This window comes from Xenopus tropicalis, chromosome 3 (genome assembly GCF_000004195.4).
Source record: "Xenopus tropicalis strain Nigerian chromosome 3, UCB_Xtro_10.0, whole genome shotgun sequence".
In the NCBI taxonomy this organism is placed as follows: domain Eukaryota; kingdom Metazoa; phylum Chordata; class Amphibia; order Anura; family Pipidae; genus Xenopus; species Xenopus tropicalis.
Window position 1 is genome coordinate 44032121 of NC_030679.2, and position 17714 is coordinate 44049834.

At 36.7% G+C, this 17714-nt stretch overlaps 1 protein-coding gene across 1 annotated transcript in view; it reads right to left on the reverse strand.

Moving 5' to 3' along the window:
* The window catches only part of pde6a (phosphodiesterase 6A), a 37622-nt gene that overhangs the window by 8353 nt on the left and 11555 nt on the right, over positions 1-17714 (reverse strand). Inside the window, exons 2-16 of the mRNA XM_002936704.4 lie at positions 13686-13838; positions 12541-12630; positions 10640-10780; positions 10158-10232; positions 9415-9479; positions 7753-7819; positions 7553-7600; positions 7105-7254; positions 6492-6635; positions 3446-3511; positions 3219-3365; positions 2502-2609; positions 1226-1335; positions 796-883; positions 558-658 (exon numbers count right to left, since the gene is read on the reverse strand). Coding sequence (XP_002936750.3) covers positions 558-658; positions 796-883; positions 1226-1335; positions 2502-2609; positions 3219-3365; positions 3446-3511; positions 6492-6635; positions 7105-7254; positions 7553-7600; positions 7753-7819; positions 9415-9479; positions 10158-10232; positions 10640-10780; positions 12541-12630; positions 13686-13838 — 1553 coding nt within the window. The remainder of the gene's footprint in view (positions 1-557; positions 659-795; positions 884-1225; positions 1336-2501; positions 2610-3218; positions 3366-3445; positions 3512-6491; positions 6636-7104; positions 7255-7552; positions 7601-7752; positions 7820-9414; positions 9480-10157; positions 10233-10639; positions 10781-12540; positions 12631-13685; positions 13839-17714) is intronic.

Here is a 17714-nt window from a genome sequence, read left to right on the forward strand (position 1 = left end):
CAGCATGTTAACTGATGAGCTTTTTATATATTTGTTGAAATACTATTTTTGTAACCTATGATATTTGTAAAAAGTAGTTCTTGCAGGAGTCAGAACAAGTCTGATTTAACAGATTCAAATATCATTATAGTGCAGGGCATTTGTTGCATTTGTTTGGTCAAAGATGCCAGGCCAACATAGGCTGTTTGTTTCTCTCTCAAAACTAGTCCTCCAGTTACCATCTGGGGGGTGTATTTATTAACATTGGAGGCAAACATCACCGGTCATGTTGCCCTTAGCAGTCAATCAGATCTTTGCTTTGGTCTTCTAACTAGTAGGTGACCATTTAAATCTAATTGCTGATTGGTTGTAATGGGCAACATTATCTGTGATACTTGCCTCTGAATAAATATGGCCCCTGGTGTAGTATTCCTATATAACTTTGTAGGCATACTTGGTAGGGTTGGCCTGACATAATGACAAGGAATGACTTCAGCTAGAGAAAAGGTACACGATTGCTGCTCTGCACTATTTCAAGTTAAGATTTTAATATTAGATTGCCTTAAAAAAATACATACTTAAAATACAAGGCTAAATCAGTTGCAATGATTGCAATATCCATCATGTGGATTGCATGGTCGTACTGCCTCCTGTTGAGGTTTTGGAAGATATTCAATGACTGTGAAAAAAAGACAAAAAAAATATCAGCATGGCTCCATCTGCAATCTCCAAACAGAAGAACAAGTTATACAAATAGGCAGAAAGGGCATTTATGTAGGCTCACTGAGAAGTAGTAAGAAACCTTTGTGCCATTACCTCATCTTTCAGTAAAAATTTGCCAAATTCCAAATGATGCCTTTCTAGAATTGAGGATCCATGGAGCTTTGCTAATGGATGCCCAGACCTGCGGGAAAAAAATTAACTATGAATTTGGTGTGCAATGATATTAAACGTGTTGGAAGATCCAGGCCCTATGGCCATATGGTATCAGTCTGGATATAACATAGCTTTACCCCAATTAACCCTTTAAGTGATTACGTAACAGATTCTATGGCACTGATATCCAAGTACCAAGGTGCCAACACCATAGATTAAAGGTTGACAAGCTGTGCACTAATTAAAAAGAATAGATCTTTCAGACATGCATTTTCCCTTATACAGACATTTCTATTTTTAAAACACACACAGAAGGAGAGAGAGGCAGGCTTCATACACTTAATTCAGATTCATATACAAATTTACTCACTTCATCTGGTACAAGTTATTAGTTCCTCTGTGGTCAATGTCATGGCAGAAAGCTGCTGTTACCATAGCCATGGCCTCCAGATCTGTATAATACCTCTTTAGGTTTCCAGTCTGAAATTGGAAAATGGTTCACTAAACATTCTCTGGATGATAAGGGACAATTATACAGGTACCACATTTAGGGGCAGATTTACTACAACTCTAACATTTCTTGTTTTAAAAATTGGAATAAACTCAAGTGTGAACTGAAAAAGTCCACGTGGGAAAAAGGCGCAAAACTCTGAATGTTTTGAATGGTCACATCGAAACCTCTACTTTTTCAAATGGTCGCACAAACAAAAGGGGTCAAAAATCCGAAACCTCTAACGTTTCGAAGCAAAAGAAGAAGGGAAGGAAAATCTGCCATTGACTTTTTATTGGCAGATTCAGCTTTTTAGCCATTTTGAAGTAAATCTTTAAAAATTTGAGACTATTTTTTTCTGTGACTTATAGCACTAAATAATCTGGATTTGGAGAAAAGAAAATCAAACCATTTGTAAATGGCCCCTTCAGCCTTGTAAATAAAACAAAGGATAAAGCACACAAAGGATCAGATTTACTAAAGGTTGAGTTTTTTCCCCTGAGCAAATCCCATTCCCATTCATGAAATGTCGCAAAAATAGATGAGATGAGATTTCACACAAGCCATTATTTTTTTTAACATAAATGCATGCTTTCCTGCTATTTACTAAAGGATTTCTTCAATTCAACTGTGACTTTTTTCACGCACCAAGGCTAAAAGTGAGTTTACTTTACAAAACAGAAATATCAGTTTGGCAAAGTGATATTGGAATTTGCTGTGCGGGATCACAATGGGACCTGTTATCTAGAAACCCACTGTCCAAAGATCCAAAATACAGTAACATCATTTCCATAGAGTCATATATAAGCAGACAATTCTTAGTTTTAAAAATATTTCCTGATTTCAGTGATTTATACCTGTATTTCACTGATATTGCACTAATGTTTTTACAGCTCTGTAAAACCGATGAAAACTGATGCAAAAATATCTGCATATATGTCAAGCAATATTCTTTTATATTATACACTAGGGCTGGGTCATACAGCTGGAGACCCAGTAGCAGTATATGTACCTCTACAGAATTTTTATACCCCCCCCCAAGTCTGTCCAAGTTTCTTATAACCCATAGACCATGGTATTCTCTACGATAAATACTGTATAATATAATGTATATTCCCCCAGTCCACATTTCTAGACTTCAACCATAATTTCTTACCATGAGAAGTGTAAACATTGTCTGTCCGACATTAAAGCCATGCCGCCAGTTGTGATAGGTTATTTTCCGGTATCCTTTGCTTACAGAAAATAAAAAGCGGACTAATACCTAATTATACAAAGAAAAGGAAACATTCTTTAAAGCCCACAGTTTTTATGATATTAGTAGAATATGTTTTTAACCAAGTGCCAAGTTACACATATTTTATCATGGTCAATATGCTGGTATAATTAAAAAAAACATTGAACGAAGGAAGTTCATTCTGGCAGCAATTTATTGTAGAATGTTATTAAACCACAGGATGGGGTTAAGCTTTAGTGGAAAACATTGTACAGGTATGGGATCCCTATCCGGAAACCCATTATCCAGAAAGCTCCGAATTACGGAAAGCCAGTCTCACATAGATTCCATTGTAATAAAAAAATATAGTTTTTCAAACTGATTTCCTTTTTCTCTGTAAACAGTACCTTGTAATTGATCCCAACTAAGATATAAGTAATCCTTATTGGAGGCAAAACAATCCTATTGGGTTTAATTATTGTTTTATTGATTTTTTAGTAGACTTAAGGTATGGAGATCCAAATTATGGAAAGATCCCTTATCCGGAATACCCTTGGTCCCAAGCATTCTGGATAACGGGTCCTGTACCTGTAGTATGATATTTAAATTAATTTTATTTTTAGAAAGCCAAAACACATTCCTCTGATGTTCTCTTACCTCTTGTGGTATATGGAACTTGTCTACCACTTCCAGCTCATAATATATTTGAATTGCGCATTTGACCAAGAAAAGTTCAGAGACTGGTAAGTCGCTGAAGTGGAATTCATAAATTTCGGCTTCTGTTGGGTCAGGAAGCTCTTCTTGCTGCGAAATGGAAAATGTTATATTGATAACCATGGAAAGATTTATAAAAAAAAAATCAGGTATACTGATGTGAAACTTACCAAGATTTCATATAATTCTTCTTCTTCGCACTCTTCTGGCAGCCTGTTATAGATTTCCTTAGTTTTCTGTAAATGCAACAGGAGGTAATGTCATTCTAATTGTAATGGCAATTGTCATTAATGTGATTATCCTACAACGAATTTTTAGAAATGATTTCCCTTTTCTCTGTAATAATAAAACAGTACCTTGCACTGTATCCCAGTTAAGATATAATTAATCCTTATTGGATGCAAAACAATCCTATTGGGTTTATTTAATGTTTGAATTATTTTTTGGTAAACTTAAAGCATGGAGATCCAAAACTACGGAAAGATCCCTTATCCGGAAGACCCCAAGTCCCGAGCATTCTGGATAACGGATCCCATACCTGTACTTAATCACAGCAAGCAGGCAGGTGCCATTTTATAAACACTGTTATTACGACAAGCTTTGCATCATCCCAAAATCTTGTTTATGCTCCACAATCTGGCACCTGATGCCCATGGCCATGTACAGGATACATAAATCCAATGATATCTAGGAATTGCTAAATGGAAAGTTAAAGTAATTCCCTGCCCCATCTCTATTCCTCTAGGCATATTGTTGACTGACAGCTCAGACTATTAAATACATGTATAACAGGTATGGATGTTTTAATAAAAAAAATAATTTGGGTTTCATATTTAATTTGCAATGGACTTTTATTATACAGCTTTTTATATGTAGGTGACAGGTCCCCCTTAAGTCTTCAGAGACTGTTATATGAAAGAAGAGTCAATTATTGAAACAGAAAGTGGGTATTTATGAATAGAAAATCATTGTATTACACTATTATGCATTAGAAACAATAGAAACATGTACCAAAAGAATCACACCATAATAAAGTTTTAGTGCTCTGATGAGCCGCAATCCTCATTCTAAAAGTGTGTCAGAAAATTGCATTTTGCACATTGCTCTGTGTTTGTAAATGGCCCTTTATTTCTGTATAACTATTGCAGAGAAAGTAGCACATAGATTATTTATAACAATATGCCTAAGGAGTTTATACTGTAATATATTTTAGGACATATGGTAAGACTACGCTACAAACTGTGTCAGCATACAGTACCATTATAAGATGGTTAATAAACTGTGGTAAATATTATTAAAAAAAGAAATGAGGTATTTAATTCTAGTAACTCCATTGGGATTACACACTGAGTGTAAGTAGATATGGCAGGGTTAATACAGATGGGGCATAAATGCAGCCAGCAACCTGTGTAACAAGTAAGGCATTTTGTTGGTGCAGTAAATAGCTCACACATTTTACAGCTCATTATAATAGGATTATACATGAACAGCCTTATACAAAGGGAGAGATATTATTAGTGACATTATTAGCATTAGCAATGTGCTGTGCTAGCATATTCAGTACAGTAAATCCTCCTTTGTGCTTCTCTTTGAATAGCCAATAATGAAACCAAAGGAGAAAGAATATTTCATATAGCAACTGCAAATTGTTATATTGCGCAAAATATGCTGTGTCCCTTGGCCATAGTTCCTTTGTAACTCTTTGTTTCACAGACAATAATCCTGCAATGGTCTTTAGCTACATTCCCTAACTGATTGGAGTCCTGTGCCAACTCTTGCACCATGGCTTTGTGGCCTTTGTTCTGTGGCATGCACCATGAGTAGTGGGAATCATATTTTTGTGACACCATGGGTTACTTTGCTTTGAAATAAAGGTAAATGTCCCATGTAGGCCAAACCTTTAATGCAGGCATTAATGAAAAGCATCGGTTTGTCTCTGAGTGATAACCACAGGTGCTGGACTACTTGTCACTCTTTTCACTGATACTATTGCAGAAAAAAAGGAGAATAATAGGGTCTTCCCACAACAGTTTGCAATCTAAAGGGAGGGTATGTGGGAAAAAAAGTGGGAGGTTTCCATGTGGGTCTTCAGAGAACCTTTAAAGGTTTGGAAGGAAGAAGCAGATATAATGGGATCTGGTAACAAAGAAAATCCTGAGGGTTCTTAAAGCTAAGAATGGGAAGACACTATTAAAGGGTAAGTTATAGATATCATAAAGAGAAATGTATTCACAGAATCTCCAATAAAGTAAAATATATATTAATCAAAAGTGGAAACATGTTTTGGGGGCGTGCCCCTTCGTCAGACACCTAATGAAGGGACCCACCCCCAAAATTTTGTGTTTCCACTTGACTAATGAACCACAGGGGAAGATTCCCAGGCATGTGCTTCTGTGTGCTGGTTCTGTTTGTACATACTGTACAGTAGACATTGTTGAGGGTGCCTCTCTCTCTCAGTACTACAGAGGTAGTCGTGACAGCTGTATGTGGTCTACTACTTAAAGGAACAGTAACACCAAAAAATGTACATATTTTAAAGAAATTAAACTATAATGTACTGCTGCCCTGCACTGGTAAAAGTTTTGTGGTTGCTTCAGAAACATTACTAGAGTTTATATAAACCCTGGTGTGTAGCCATGGGGGCAGCCATTCAAAAGAAGAAAAGGCACAGGTTATACAGCAGCTAACAGATAAACCCTGTAGAATACGATGGTGTCTTATCTGTTATCTGCTATGTAACCTGTGCCTTTTCTCCTTTTTTCCAGCTTGAATGGCTGCCCCCAGGGCTACACAGCAGCTTATTTATATAAACTATAGTAGTGTTCCTGAAGCAAACACCCCAGTTTTACCAGTGCAGGGCAACAGTACATTATATTTCCATTACTTTAAAACACTTTAATTTTTTGGTGTTACTGTTCCTTTAATAGAAAAAATGTTTGCTTTGAAGTGACCAGCAAATGATACCTCCTGCTGTTATTTGCATCTTTAACTCAATGTTCCATGAAATGACCAGCTGGGAAAGGTGCAGAGCACATTTGGCAGTGTACAAAGGTTTGAAACTGGTGCTTTAGGGTGCATTAATTGCCCTGTTGTAAGTGCTATTGGAACATCTTAGTCCATTGTAAAACTATAGAAATAACAAATGTAATATTATAAGCAATATTGTAGTTTTCTTTAAATAAAATACAAGAAGCAATAAGACATAAGATTTCATACCAATATAATCTGCAATTCATCGTTTGAACATTTCACATGATAGTTGACCATGTCTTGGTAAATATCCTTTCTGTTCTCGAGTTTGTTCATTTTCTCATACGTATCAGTATTTAGGACAGACCATCCCAGGAACTGTGTTAAGGACTGCAAAACAAAGCATTTGTACAATACTGCAAGGAATCATTTCTAATAAACTGTTGATCTGCTTGAGTTTTACAGCCAACAGCTACTAATGCTGATCAAAACATTGATATTTCTAATTTTGTTTTTTGCCTTTTTTATCTTCAAAAAACTACAACTTACTTTTTGTCTTTTGGTTGTAACATTTAAAATCATCTTGTTGGCCAACTAATTAGAGTCAGGATCATGACAGTGGCCTTGACTTGATGGAATGCAATAAATTGCTTTAGTATAAAATCTGGAATTAATGTCAGTTATTTGTACTTATTTGATGCCCTTTTAGATCATAAGCAAATGCAGTTGTATTTTACATTGCCAGTAATTTTACATTCTCCACAAGTTATTGTAATTTTTGGTTTGGTTTTGCATTTGCAAAGGCATTCACATGAACAAGGCCTGGAGGTTTCCTAGTGAGTAAAAATGGGTGACATACTTCTGTCAAAACTTCGTCCATTTCATCAAAAGGTTTTCCATCCTTTCTGTTGTAAAACGTTGCAACTCCAAGAATTTCTTCTTTCTTGTTGACGATTGGCATGGAAAGGACATTTTTCATAATCCACCCAGAGTCGTCAACCGGACCTTTCTGTATAAGAGAACTTACATTAATGTAATTGTAATTAGTTAATTCTTTCACTTATTATTACTATTTGTCACATAATTTGCAATGTTTAGGCAACTGACCTAGGGGCCCGTAATCTGACTAAACTGTGTAACTGAACCAGTAAGGACCAGCACACAAGGACACTATGATGAGGGGATGTCCCCTACGCTTATTGCATCATACAACTTTATGTGTGACATCCCCACATCATAGTGTCCTTGTGTGCTGGTACTTACCCCCTTACTATAACCTTTCTCTCTTGGTTTATTTAATACTTTACCTGAAAATCAAAGTATTCATCAGCACTTGTGTTCATGATATTGCAAATCTGTAAGAAGAAGCATAAAGACAGAGTGTTCATTAACTAACATTTGGTTAATAAAAAAAAATGTATATTAAACACATTTGCCATTTAACCTACATTACAGAACCTTTAATGTGCCCTTTCGTGGTAAAGCCAAATTTCTCTGTGGTACTTACAAGACCGTTTTCAGCAACGTAACTTGGTAGTTTGCTAACCAGAGACCAGTGATCTGCTGGGGGGTTCCTGAACAGAGAAAAAAATGTATGTATTTTATATTTTGTATGCATTTGATAAACCTCTTTTGAACTATGTATATACATATGAAAGTTTTATGTCAATAAGCACATTTATTTTATACATTTTGAACACACTTTGATGGTAATGTACTGTAACAAAAAGTGTTACATTTGCTACAGTTCTAATAACATATACACTGGATAAAAAAGCCTACACACCCCTGCAAAATGGCAGGTTTTTGTTTAATAAAGAAACCCAAATAAATACTGTCAGCACCCCTAAACATATTCTTAATTGAAGCACCTTTTGGGGTGCTTTTGGGGCACTATATTGGGGTAAGAGTCTATTAATTTGGCACATCTGGACCTGGCAATATACAAACATTTTCCAGATTTGTCAAATTGAGAGGGCCTCTCCTGGGTGAGACAGATTTTCATTTGGATTGTGGTCTGGGCTCAGGCTGGGCCATTCAAGAACATTGATTTTCCTTTGGTGAAGCCATTTCTTTGGTATTTAGATGTGTGCTTTAGGTTGTTGTCATGCTGAAAGGTGAAGTTGTAATTCCTAGCAGATGCTTGAAGGTTTTGTGGCAAAAACAGGGCTTGAATGTTTTTATTTGTGAGTAAAGGCTTTTGATTTGCTACTGAACCCCACAACCCAGTCATATTGATTGTTGTCACATGAAGGGAACAACCAGTACTATAATGTTGCTGTAGGCCTCTTGGTGGCCTCCCTGACCAGTTTTCTCCTTGTCTTCCCATCAGTCTTGGAGGGACTTCCTGATCTTGGCACCATCACTGTTGAGCCATATGTTCTCCATTTGTTGATGTCTGTCTTCACCATTCTCCATGAAATGTTTAATGATGTGGATGCTTTTTTGTGACACCTTTCAATGATGAGATCCCTTCCATGTATTAAAAAAATTTTTGTGGACCGTGACTTTTGTAGTATGAGACCAAGAGGAATAATCCTACAGGAACAGCCAAACTTTATCTGAGCTCAATCAGCTGCTTTCCTTGATGTCAGGTGTATGCTTACTACTATTTGAGATGAGACTGAATATGATTGGTTGATTCTAAATGCAGCCACACCATTGATTATTAAAGGGTCTACACATTAATGCAACCTGGTTTTTGTATGATTTTTTGCAATAAAGGTGGAATAAGTTCCAACAGGATTTATCTCCGTTTCTTTTTTTTATTAAACAAAAATCTGCCATTTTGCAGGGGTATGTAGACTTTTTATATCCAGTGAAGCAACCAATTAATTTCTTTTCAAAACAGCTCTAATTTATTATACATGACATGCTGTCTGCAGCCACAGTCAAATTTCTATTATTTGTAACATTTTCCATTCAAATCAATTATTTTACGTCACTGGCTATGCAGCTCGACGGCTTAGGCTTAATTTTCAATGAAAATACTAGAAGGTCAACATCTTCTATGCAATGTTCCTTGGCATTAGCCAGATATCGGATGGCTGAAAAACAATGAACTAAATGAACTACTGAAAACCTTCTGACTCTTGATACTTCCTTCTTAAAACTATTTTAGCATTTGGAAATAAATTCTGGTTTTGTCAAAAGCTTTATGAAAACTTACGGTATAACTTTAATTTCTTCTTTTCCATGTAAAATATAGTCAATCACTTTGTAGAATGATATTTCCTGAAAAGAAAAACACAGTTTTTGTTGTAAGTCTTAAGACTGTAAGGTGCTGGATAAAACCTCAATTTCAGCAGAGGAATAAGCTATTCATGTTTGCTCTGTCCTTGCAGGTCGAATACGAATTCACTGGCAAAGATCCCAAGTTTTTTCATAATCTGGGTGCAATGCGAAGTGTTGAAAGCATTACAGTAACTCTGTTATACAGTATAGTATGCCAAGTACACAAAGGCTTGCTCCTGCAGACTAATACAGACACAGGAATTCATACCCTGAATCTGATGCACCTATAATTAATTATATGTTACAGATATATGCACACATGAGGAGTGCAAAGGAAAGTTGTACTTTTACACACTGTGCTCTGCCCTTTAGGAATTGCTGCAGGTCCCTGTGCTTCTCCCACAGATACAGCTCTGACTGTTGTTCTTGCTTCTGCTCCCTTTAGTGCTCCAGCACTTGTGCCCTTGAGTTAAGTAAATTACCTCTCCCATATGGCATTTTCTATTTTTTTCATAAGAGCATTCTATTTACACTAAACATCAAACATATTACCATTTGTTTTATGGCTGGTGCAGCTCTTATCTTATGTGTGAAGAAAATGCATAGCCAAGGTTTCATCCATGCTTTAATCTACAGTAAGTAAAGAATGAACACAAAATCCGAATATCAAATACCTACCCTCCCATCAGGAGTCTTGGGTCCTGAATATGGGGGGACTTCTCCCATGAGTATTGGCCATTGGTCAAAAAATTCCTACAACAAGAAAATATACAAATTAATTATGTAGATTTTTTTGCACATTTACATACCAACTTTTTTGGTCCCTGAGAACACAGCAGTGTTAACAACATTGGATTTTTTAAAATAATCTACTTATTTGCACATGTTCCTCAACAAGTATGGTAGAAAGCTTACAAATATGCAACAGAATATTGTTACCATTGTGGAAGCTACATTTTACTGCCCCGTTGCCACTAAACCTCCACCCACTTCATCTCTTTCTGTCCTTCTCTTCTTATCTCTAACACTCTGTTTGACATATGAACTAACGCAAAGAGACAGCCTAATTTCCCTGTGATCCTTGTGTTGCACTCAGTGATGCAGTGCATTAGCCAGTGAACTATGTTAAATGTAAACACTGATATTTTTCCCACTCTCACCTTAGTTTTAGTCATATCCAGCAGTCCCACAGAGTATCTGTCACAGTTAAGGAAGGCGCGGACTGTGTAAAGCGCTTTGTGAAACTGTCTCTCTATGTCAGTAAGTTCTTCAAAAACCTTATTGGCTGACCACAGAAGTATCTATGAGGATAGACAATTGTAAATTAGTGTTGGCAGAAAACAACTTAATGTTCAGCTACACTTTTGATACCAATTTAGTTAACACCATCTTCCCAGCAGAAATGAATGCCCATATTCAATCAAACTAAAATAATTGCGTAATATATGAACAGCATTTGTGTAAAGAAATGATGCAGCCTGCTGTGATAATCACTTCTATCTTGGTGTACAGAGCCCTAAGACTAATGCCTGGGATGTGCTGACTTGAGAAAAGGTGACAGATTGGATTAAGTATTGAACTACACGTGGCCTTTTAACTGAAACAGTGCCCTAAATTTTTTCCAACTACAGGCTAGAAATGTAGGTATAGGACAGCATTCAAAAGCAGAGCAATAAATTATGATAGTATACTGTTAACTGAAATACTGGATCATTATGGGGGAGGTCATTAGTGGCGTATAAAAAAATTCAGTATTTTAGTTAACAGTATACTACCATAATTTATTGCTCTGCTTTTGAATGCTGTCCTATACATACCTACGTAAAGATTGGCACTCATTTGTATTAAACTCTCACAGTTAGCTTCACATGACAAATCTTACACTGATATTTTCTAACATGAATGAGGAAATCATGCACAGAGCTGCAGAAGGTAATGTTGATCAAAGTCCTATAATGCTGTGATTTTTAATGAAAGTGAAACTGCAGTCTGAGACAGGCCCAGACTGGCAATCTATGGATTCTGGAAAATTCCAGAGGCGCTGCTGTAAGATTCCATAAACAGTCACTACTTAGTTGGCTGGTGGGGGGGCTGTTTTGGTCTCTGTGAATTTTAATGTAAAGACAAACTCAAGTGCTCATTTATGAATGCAAATATAGGTGTAAAGTGCTTAAATGGAAGAGTTAATTTTCTCCAATACACACTCCTTACAAGTTGAATGAAGTGCCAGTGTGCTGAACCTGTTCTTATAAATTGTGCACAACTATGCACAAGTATGGGGGAAGTGACAACATTAAACCATAAATTAAGTTAGAAAAAGTGCAACCACAATCACTGCCAAGTTGCAGCCACACTAGTAAGTTGCACACAAATTGCAGAATTTTGGGACAAAAACATTGTATCGTAGGTAAAAAATTGTGGCAGTTTTTATCCATTTTAGCACTTTGCTCAGCGATTTGTATCCATTTTAGCACTTTGCTCATTGCACTTGTGATTGTCAATGAGCCTTTTGAGTATTTTAATCACCTCTTAGGGACAAATGTAGCAACCAAAACCCTCACCTAGACAGAAGCTATTTCCTTTAAGTAGGAAGCTGCTTTGTGGCACACAGTAGGAGCAGTAGGCAATTCTATCTGTCATCCGTGTTTCCAAGCAATGCCAGCTTCCTAGCACAATGGTGCACCATAGGGGAGCAATTTCTCATTCAATGGAATGAGAAATGGCTGACAGTGTGGCTAGGTGGCTTTGACTGCTGCTGTTCTCCTTGTTCTGGCCCCCTGTGCAACTTGTAATTAGAGGGCAGAGACTTTAAGTGCCATGAACACAGTTTTCTGCATTTTTTCATCAAGGCCTCTGTCACTGCTTATGCTTTTCATATTTGAAATGGCTCTTAAATGTAGCTGCATACATCTGGTCTTCACAAATTCTATTCATAAATGGACAAATAACTACACAAATATGCCTTTCCCGTTTCCTTGAAATATATATTACAGTTGCACCATGTAAACCATGTAAAATACTTACTAAACCCATGATCCTTTTGTGGTTACTTATTGCTTACCTGTCCTCTTCTAGTCTCACAGTTGTGAAGGTAGGAAAGGTGATAAACCTTGAGAACCAGATTGGCAAAACTCAGGTACTTAAGGAACATCTAAAAAAAAACAAAAAAACAACAGTCAATCAAATCTGTTGTATTAAGTATTAACCATTCAGTGTACCAACCATTACACATACAATGATTATGACCTGGAGTTTTACAGTAAGGTATGCAGTTATGGTTCTTATTAAGAAGTCTTAATGCTACTAAAAACATTTCAATTAATAAAGGAATGTTTGTCCTTAAAAAAGGATTTAAATAATAATAAATACAAGTACAAGGGCTCATTTACATCCACAACTGCTGTGGGCAACATTCCCAGCAGTGAGTTGCACCTAAAGGTGCTGCTGTGCCTACTGACACAGGGAAACCCGGGACCTCCTCCTGACCAGGCGTTGGCTCCAGGATTCCCTCAGCGCCCTGCATCAATAGGGGCATCACACTTGCACCAAAAGAATAAGGCTTACTTGTCACACTTGGCACACTTAGAAATGATTCAGTACAACTGGACCCAATTTGCAGTAAAGCACACACACACAGTTGCATCCATTCTGCTGAACTGGATGCAACTAATAAAGATGCAGCAGAATTAAGACAAGAGAATCACCCATTAGCTTCCGCAATGACACCTGAATTCTGGGAAAATTGCTATTCCCATAAGTGCAATATGAGAAATTAACAGCTATTGCCCTTTGCACATTTCATCTAGGTGAATTGCTCAAAAATTCAGACAAAAATGCATTGTTTAATACATTGCCTATCGTATGAGTCTGATGTTGCCATGCTGCCAGACAACACACAGTGCAGTGTGGTTCATAAAGGAACACTCCAATGTAAATTGATTGGCATTTGGGTCCCTGACAGCTGCCATCATACATTGGGCCAGATCTAATCCAGTGAGAAAAACTCATGGTTGAGATTCAATTTGAGATGCAATTCAATTCAGAAAAACTTATTTTACTGTTTATCAAGTTAAAACTCTAGCGAAAGTGAAAACTTTAGCGTATTTCTCCTTAGGGTTTCATCTGCATGATTCTGAGCCTGAAAATCCCACATTGTTTTAAAGCAAATAAACCATTCAAGCCCACCCAGCGTTGTGCTTTTCTTACCTCTTCATCAGTTTTGGTGAAATTGGTGCCATCTGATTTATTGACAGCCATTATTACAGCGACAACATCCTTTCCATTCAGGACAGGAGCAGCCAGGATGCTTTTGGTGTCATACTCTGTAAGGTTATCTACAAAGCTGCAGAAATGAGAATCCTAAATATAAAAAACAAAAATCAAATCTGTAAGTAAGAAGCATTTGCCAGGGGCATCATTTACTAATTAAATTTTTTATGGGAAATTGAGAAATTGGTCATTGTTCAAGCTCCTCTGTCCTGTGACTTTAAATATAAATAGATTCTACTCAATCTGATTAGACTAGGATATACAGCCCTGTGCAAATTTAGAATACAGAAAAAATACATGACCATGCCATGAGTTAAGAGACACAGTAGGAAGGAGGTTGCTGTTCTTTAGAGCTTACAATCTAAGTGGGTGGATAACAAATAGTAGGGCCAAAGTACACAAAGGTTTGGGCATTGGCGCATAAAACCATATATAGTGGCTAAAGAAAGGAGCAAAATAAGGGCAATGCTGGCAAACCTTAAACAATCTTAAATAAAGATTTAAGATGGCCATAAATATACTGGAATAATTGTACAAAACAACATTTTGTATATTTTTGACATGTGTATCCTGTCTGGACAATCTAAACTGATAACTTTGTACCATGGATTATGGTTGGTTCATCAGTCACGCAAGTACATGATACACCATGGCTGGAATAAATGGAAATACAGGTGAAAGTGGAAATGTAATAAAAACATAAGCACACTTTTTTAAAAAAAAATCTTCAATGACAAAAAAATGATTCTGTTTCTAAACATATACTATCTAAACATCTCCTGCCATTGCGTTGTTTGTCAGCATTTTGCTCATGGTTTTAATAATTGTGAGGCAGAATGACACTCAATTCCAAAGATTTCTTTAGAGGATAATCACACTGTATCTCTAATACAGCAATCAATATGTAGATTTTTTTCCTAGAATATTTACAAAAAAAGTCTTTTAAAGAATAGTCCCAGTATAATCCTGTACTCCATGTTTGTGATAGAAAGTGATGGAATTGTGTTGTTTGTACTCAGGTCCCCCAAGTGTCCTCTCTTCCACTCATCCCTGTAGGGGAATCAGTGACAAGGCAGCAAGCATATCAGTGTTCATTATTCACTGCACCATAGTATTGCTTGAATAATGACATTCTTTTCATCTACGTTCAAAGTTGTGTGGTACTATATATACCATCTATATCCTGTACAAGAACCCTAAGCATTCACAATAGCAACAAATAGTTGGTACAGGTACACTGTATGCTTGAAAGAAATCCCTAGGCTGACCGATCATATGGTAATATGTTGGTGCTAAGAGCCACACTGATTATGATCAAGTTTTTTTTAATTAAAATAAATTATTAAAACTCACTCTAGTAGATTGCGGCCACTGGAAAAGTGAATTCATCTTCAGCACCTTTACATTTTCAGCCCTTGTGATAGGCTCACTTAGACTACATGCTCACATGTGCCTGGCTCATTCAGGTCCTTTGGCCTCGGAGCTAGACCTATTTTTGCAAAAGGGGCTCTCCTTAATTTTTCATGATAACAGGTAAAGTATCTTGAATCCAATGTCTAACAGGCACGGGAGCCAGATATTTTCTACATTCTCCTCTTTAATATTGTTTGGTAATGAATGTGCTTCATGCAAATGACTTTATTTGCAACCAGTCAGTACATTCACTTTTTTTTATTGCTTTTAATGTCTATAAATGACCTCTGTAACTCTCTCCAGTATAAATACATTAGCAAATAAGTTATGGTCATTGGTGTCTATTAATTCAATATCATAGAGTTTCGTTTTGAACAGGACTCTATCTATAAAGAGTTTGTATTCTCCCTGTGTTTTTCTCTGGGGTTTCTTTCCACACTCCATATAAATACAAACTGTTTAATTGGATTCCTGATAAAACATACGTGTGCATGTGATAGGGACAGTGACTATGAATTGTCTATGTAAAGAGCTGGGTTATATAAGGAATAATGCACCCCTATTGTAAAATATAACTTTCATACAGGTCATGGAAATCTAAAGTAGCTTCTAATATTCTTAAATTTTAAAACAGGGGGTACATTATTTTTTACTATACACAAGTTTCAGTAAGTCACATGACATAAATTACACCACTAGGCACATCTATAACTAACGACATGTTATTCATGGCTCTTGTGTATTATATATAACCGAAGAAACTAATGCTAGACATAGGAACATGATGTGTATCTAGACAAAAGGGTACAGTTTCCTATTGCTTTTATGTACAGAAGTAACAGCCTCAAAGATAAATGTATGTCTATATTTATTGTATATGAGACTGTAAATGCAACAAACATGACTCATTACCCTTCTGTTTCATTATTACACTCTAATCTTATCAGTGGTTGTCAGTATAATAATGCAGAATAAATTGTGACTATATAAAGAAAAAATTATAACTGTTTTAAAGTGACATGCATTGGGACATTTCTCTCACAGGTCAAGCAGCCAGGAAAATTAAAGCATAAATGACAGAGAATTATATCATGAAAACTGGAATCATTTGCTGGTGTTACACAGCGGCGTCACAGGGGACCTACAGAAAAATCTTCTGTGACCTGCTGTGCACATGTACTATATACTGAAATTCTGCATCATGAGGCCCTCTGGGTCCCTTATTGCTAGGGTACTAGAAGCCACTGGACACTACTTAGGAAAAAAAAAATTGTGACAGTGCCAAAAGGGGCCAGCGGCAACATAGGAAACTAGGTAAGATGAAAATAAGTTCATTATACATAAAAATTTATGTAGCTGTATGTGTTTCCGCTAGATGGCACTGTATAGCCAGTTACATGTAAGTTATTATCAGATGGGTAGATGTCATTACCAGATTAGAACCCCTTAGGGTGCTATGGCTATGGCCAGCGCCGGATTTCTGTCAAATGCACCCAGAGGCCGCCCCCCAGTCTACGCATCCTGTCCCCAGTGCTCCGTATGTAAGAAATTATAAGTGTGGCTATGACTATGAGCATACAAATATATACAGCAGGGCTGTCCAACTGGAGGCCCATGGGCCGGATGTGGCCCTCCAAAGGATTTGTATGGCTCCCAGTTTATTCAAAGGCTGACCATCATTTTGATTTAATCCGGCCCTCAAACATGCTATATAAAAAATAATGGGCCCACTACATGTAACACGTTGGCATAACTGATATACAGTATTATTTCAGCAGCCACACTTCTAAATGAGGGTGAAGTGAGGGCAGTTGCTGTGGTCATTTTGGGGGTTGGCATTGTAGCTTCAAGTGTATCCTCAAATCAACTACTAAAGCACTTAACTTTATAGCAGTTATTGCTTGTCACAAAAAACAGGGCAATGCCCACTACTAGGAAATGTGATCCAGTTAATAGTTCTAACATTCTCTTACTGAACCTGCCATGCTTAATTATCATAGTTTCATGAGGTTGTGGCCTCAGGTTTAGGTTTGCGCGCTCTGTCTGTGTGCAGTTTAACCCACCAGCAACCTAACCTGGCCGAACAAGCTTTGTCATTGGGAGTATCCCTGCTTGCAATATACTAATCCGTACAGGCTGCAGTGTGATGTAAGAAATGTGTAAATAATGTTCATATGTTGAGTATAAATATTAAACTTACATAAACATCTCCACCTCCTTATCCATCTCTCTTTTACATACTATTACCAAACAGGTTTATCCGGAATAACTTGTGTACGCACCACAACACTGGAGAAAAATCTAAAAAATGATTTTCCCTAGTGTAACAGAAGGAAGAAACTGGGGCATTAATTCAAATTCAGAGCAGGTCTGGAAAAGACATTTTAAGCATGAAATCACTAATAAGTTAGCATGCCTTCATTTTGCATTCAAAGATCTCCTTTACCTAAACACTATACTGTTATAAGCCAATATACAGCAATGAGTTTGCCCTGCATGAAATCTATTTAACTAAAAGCAATGTACTTACATATATTTAAGTATTTAAAAATA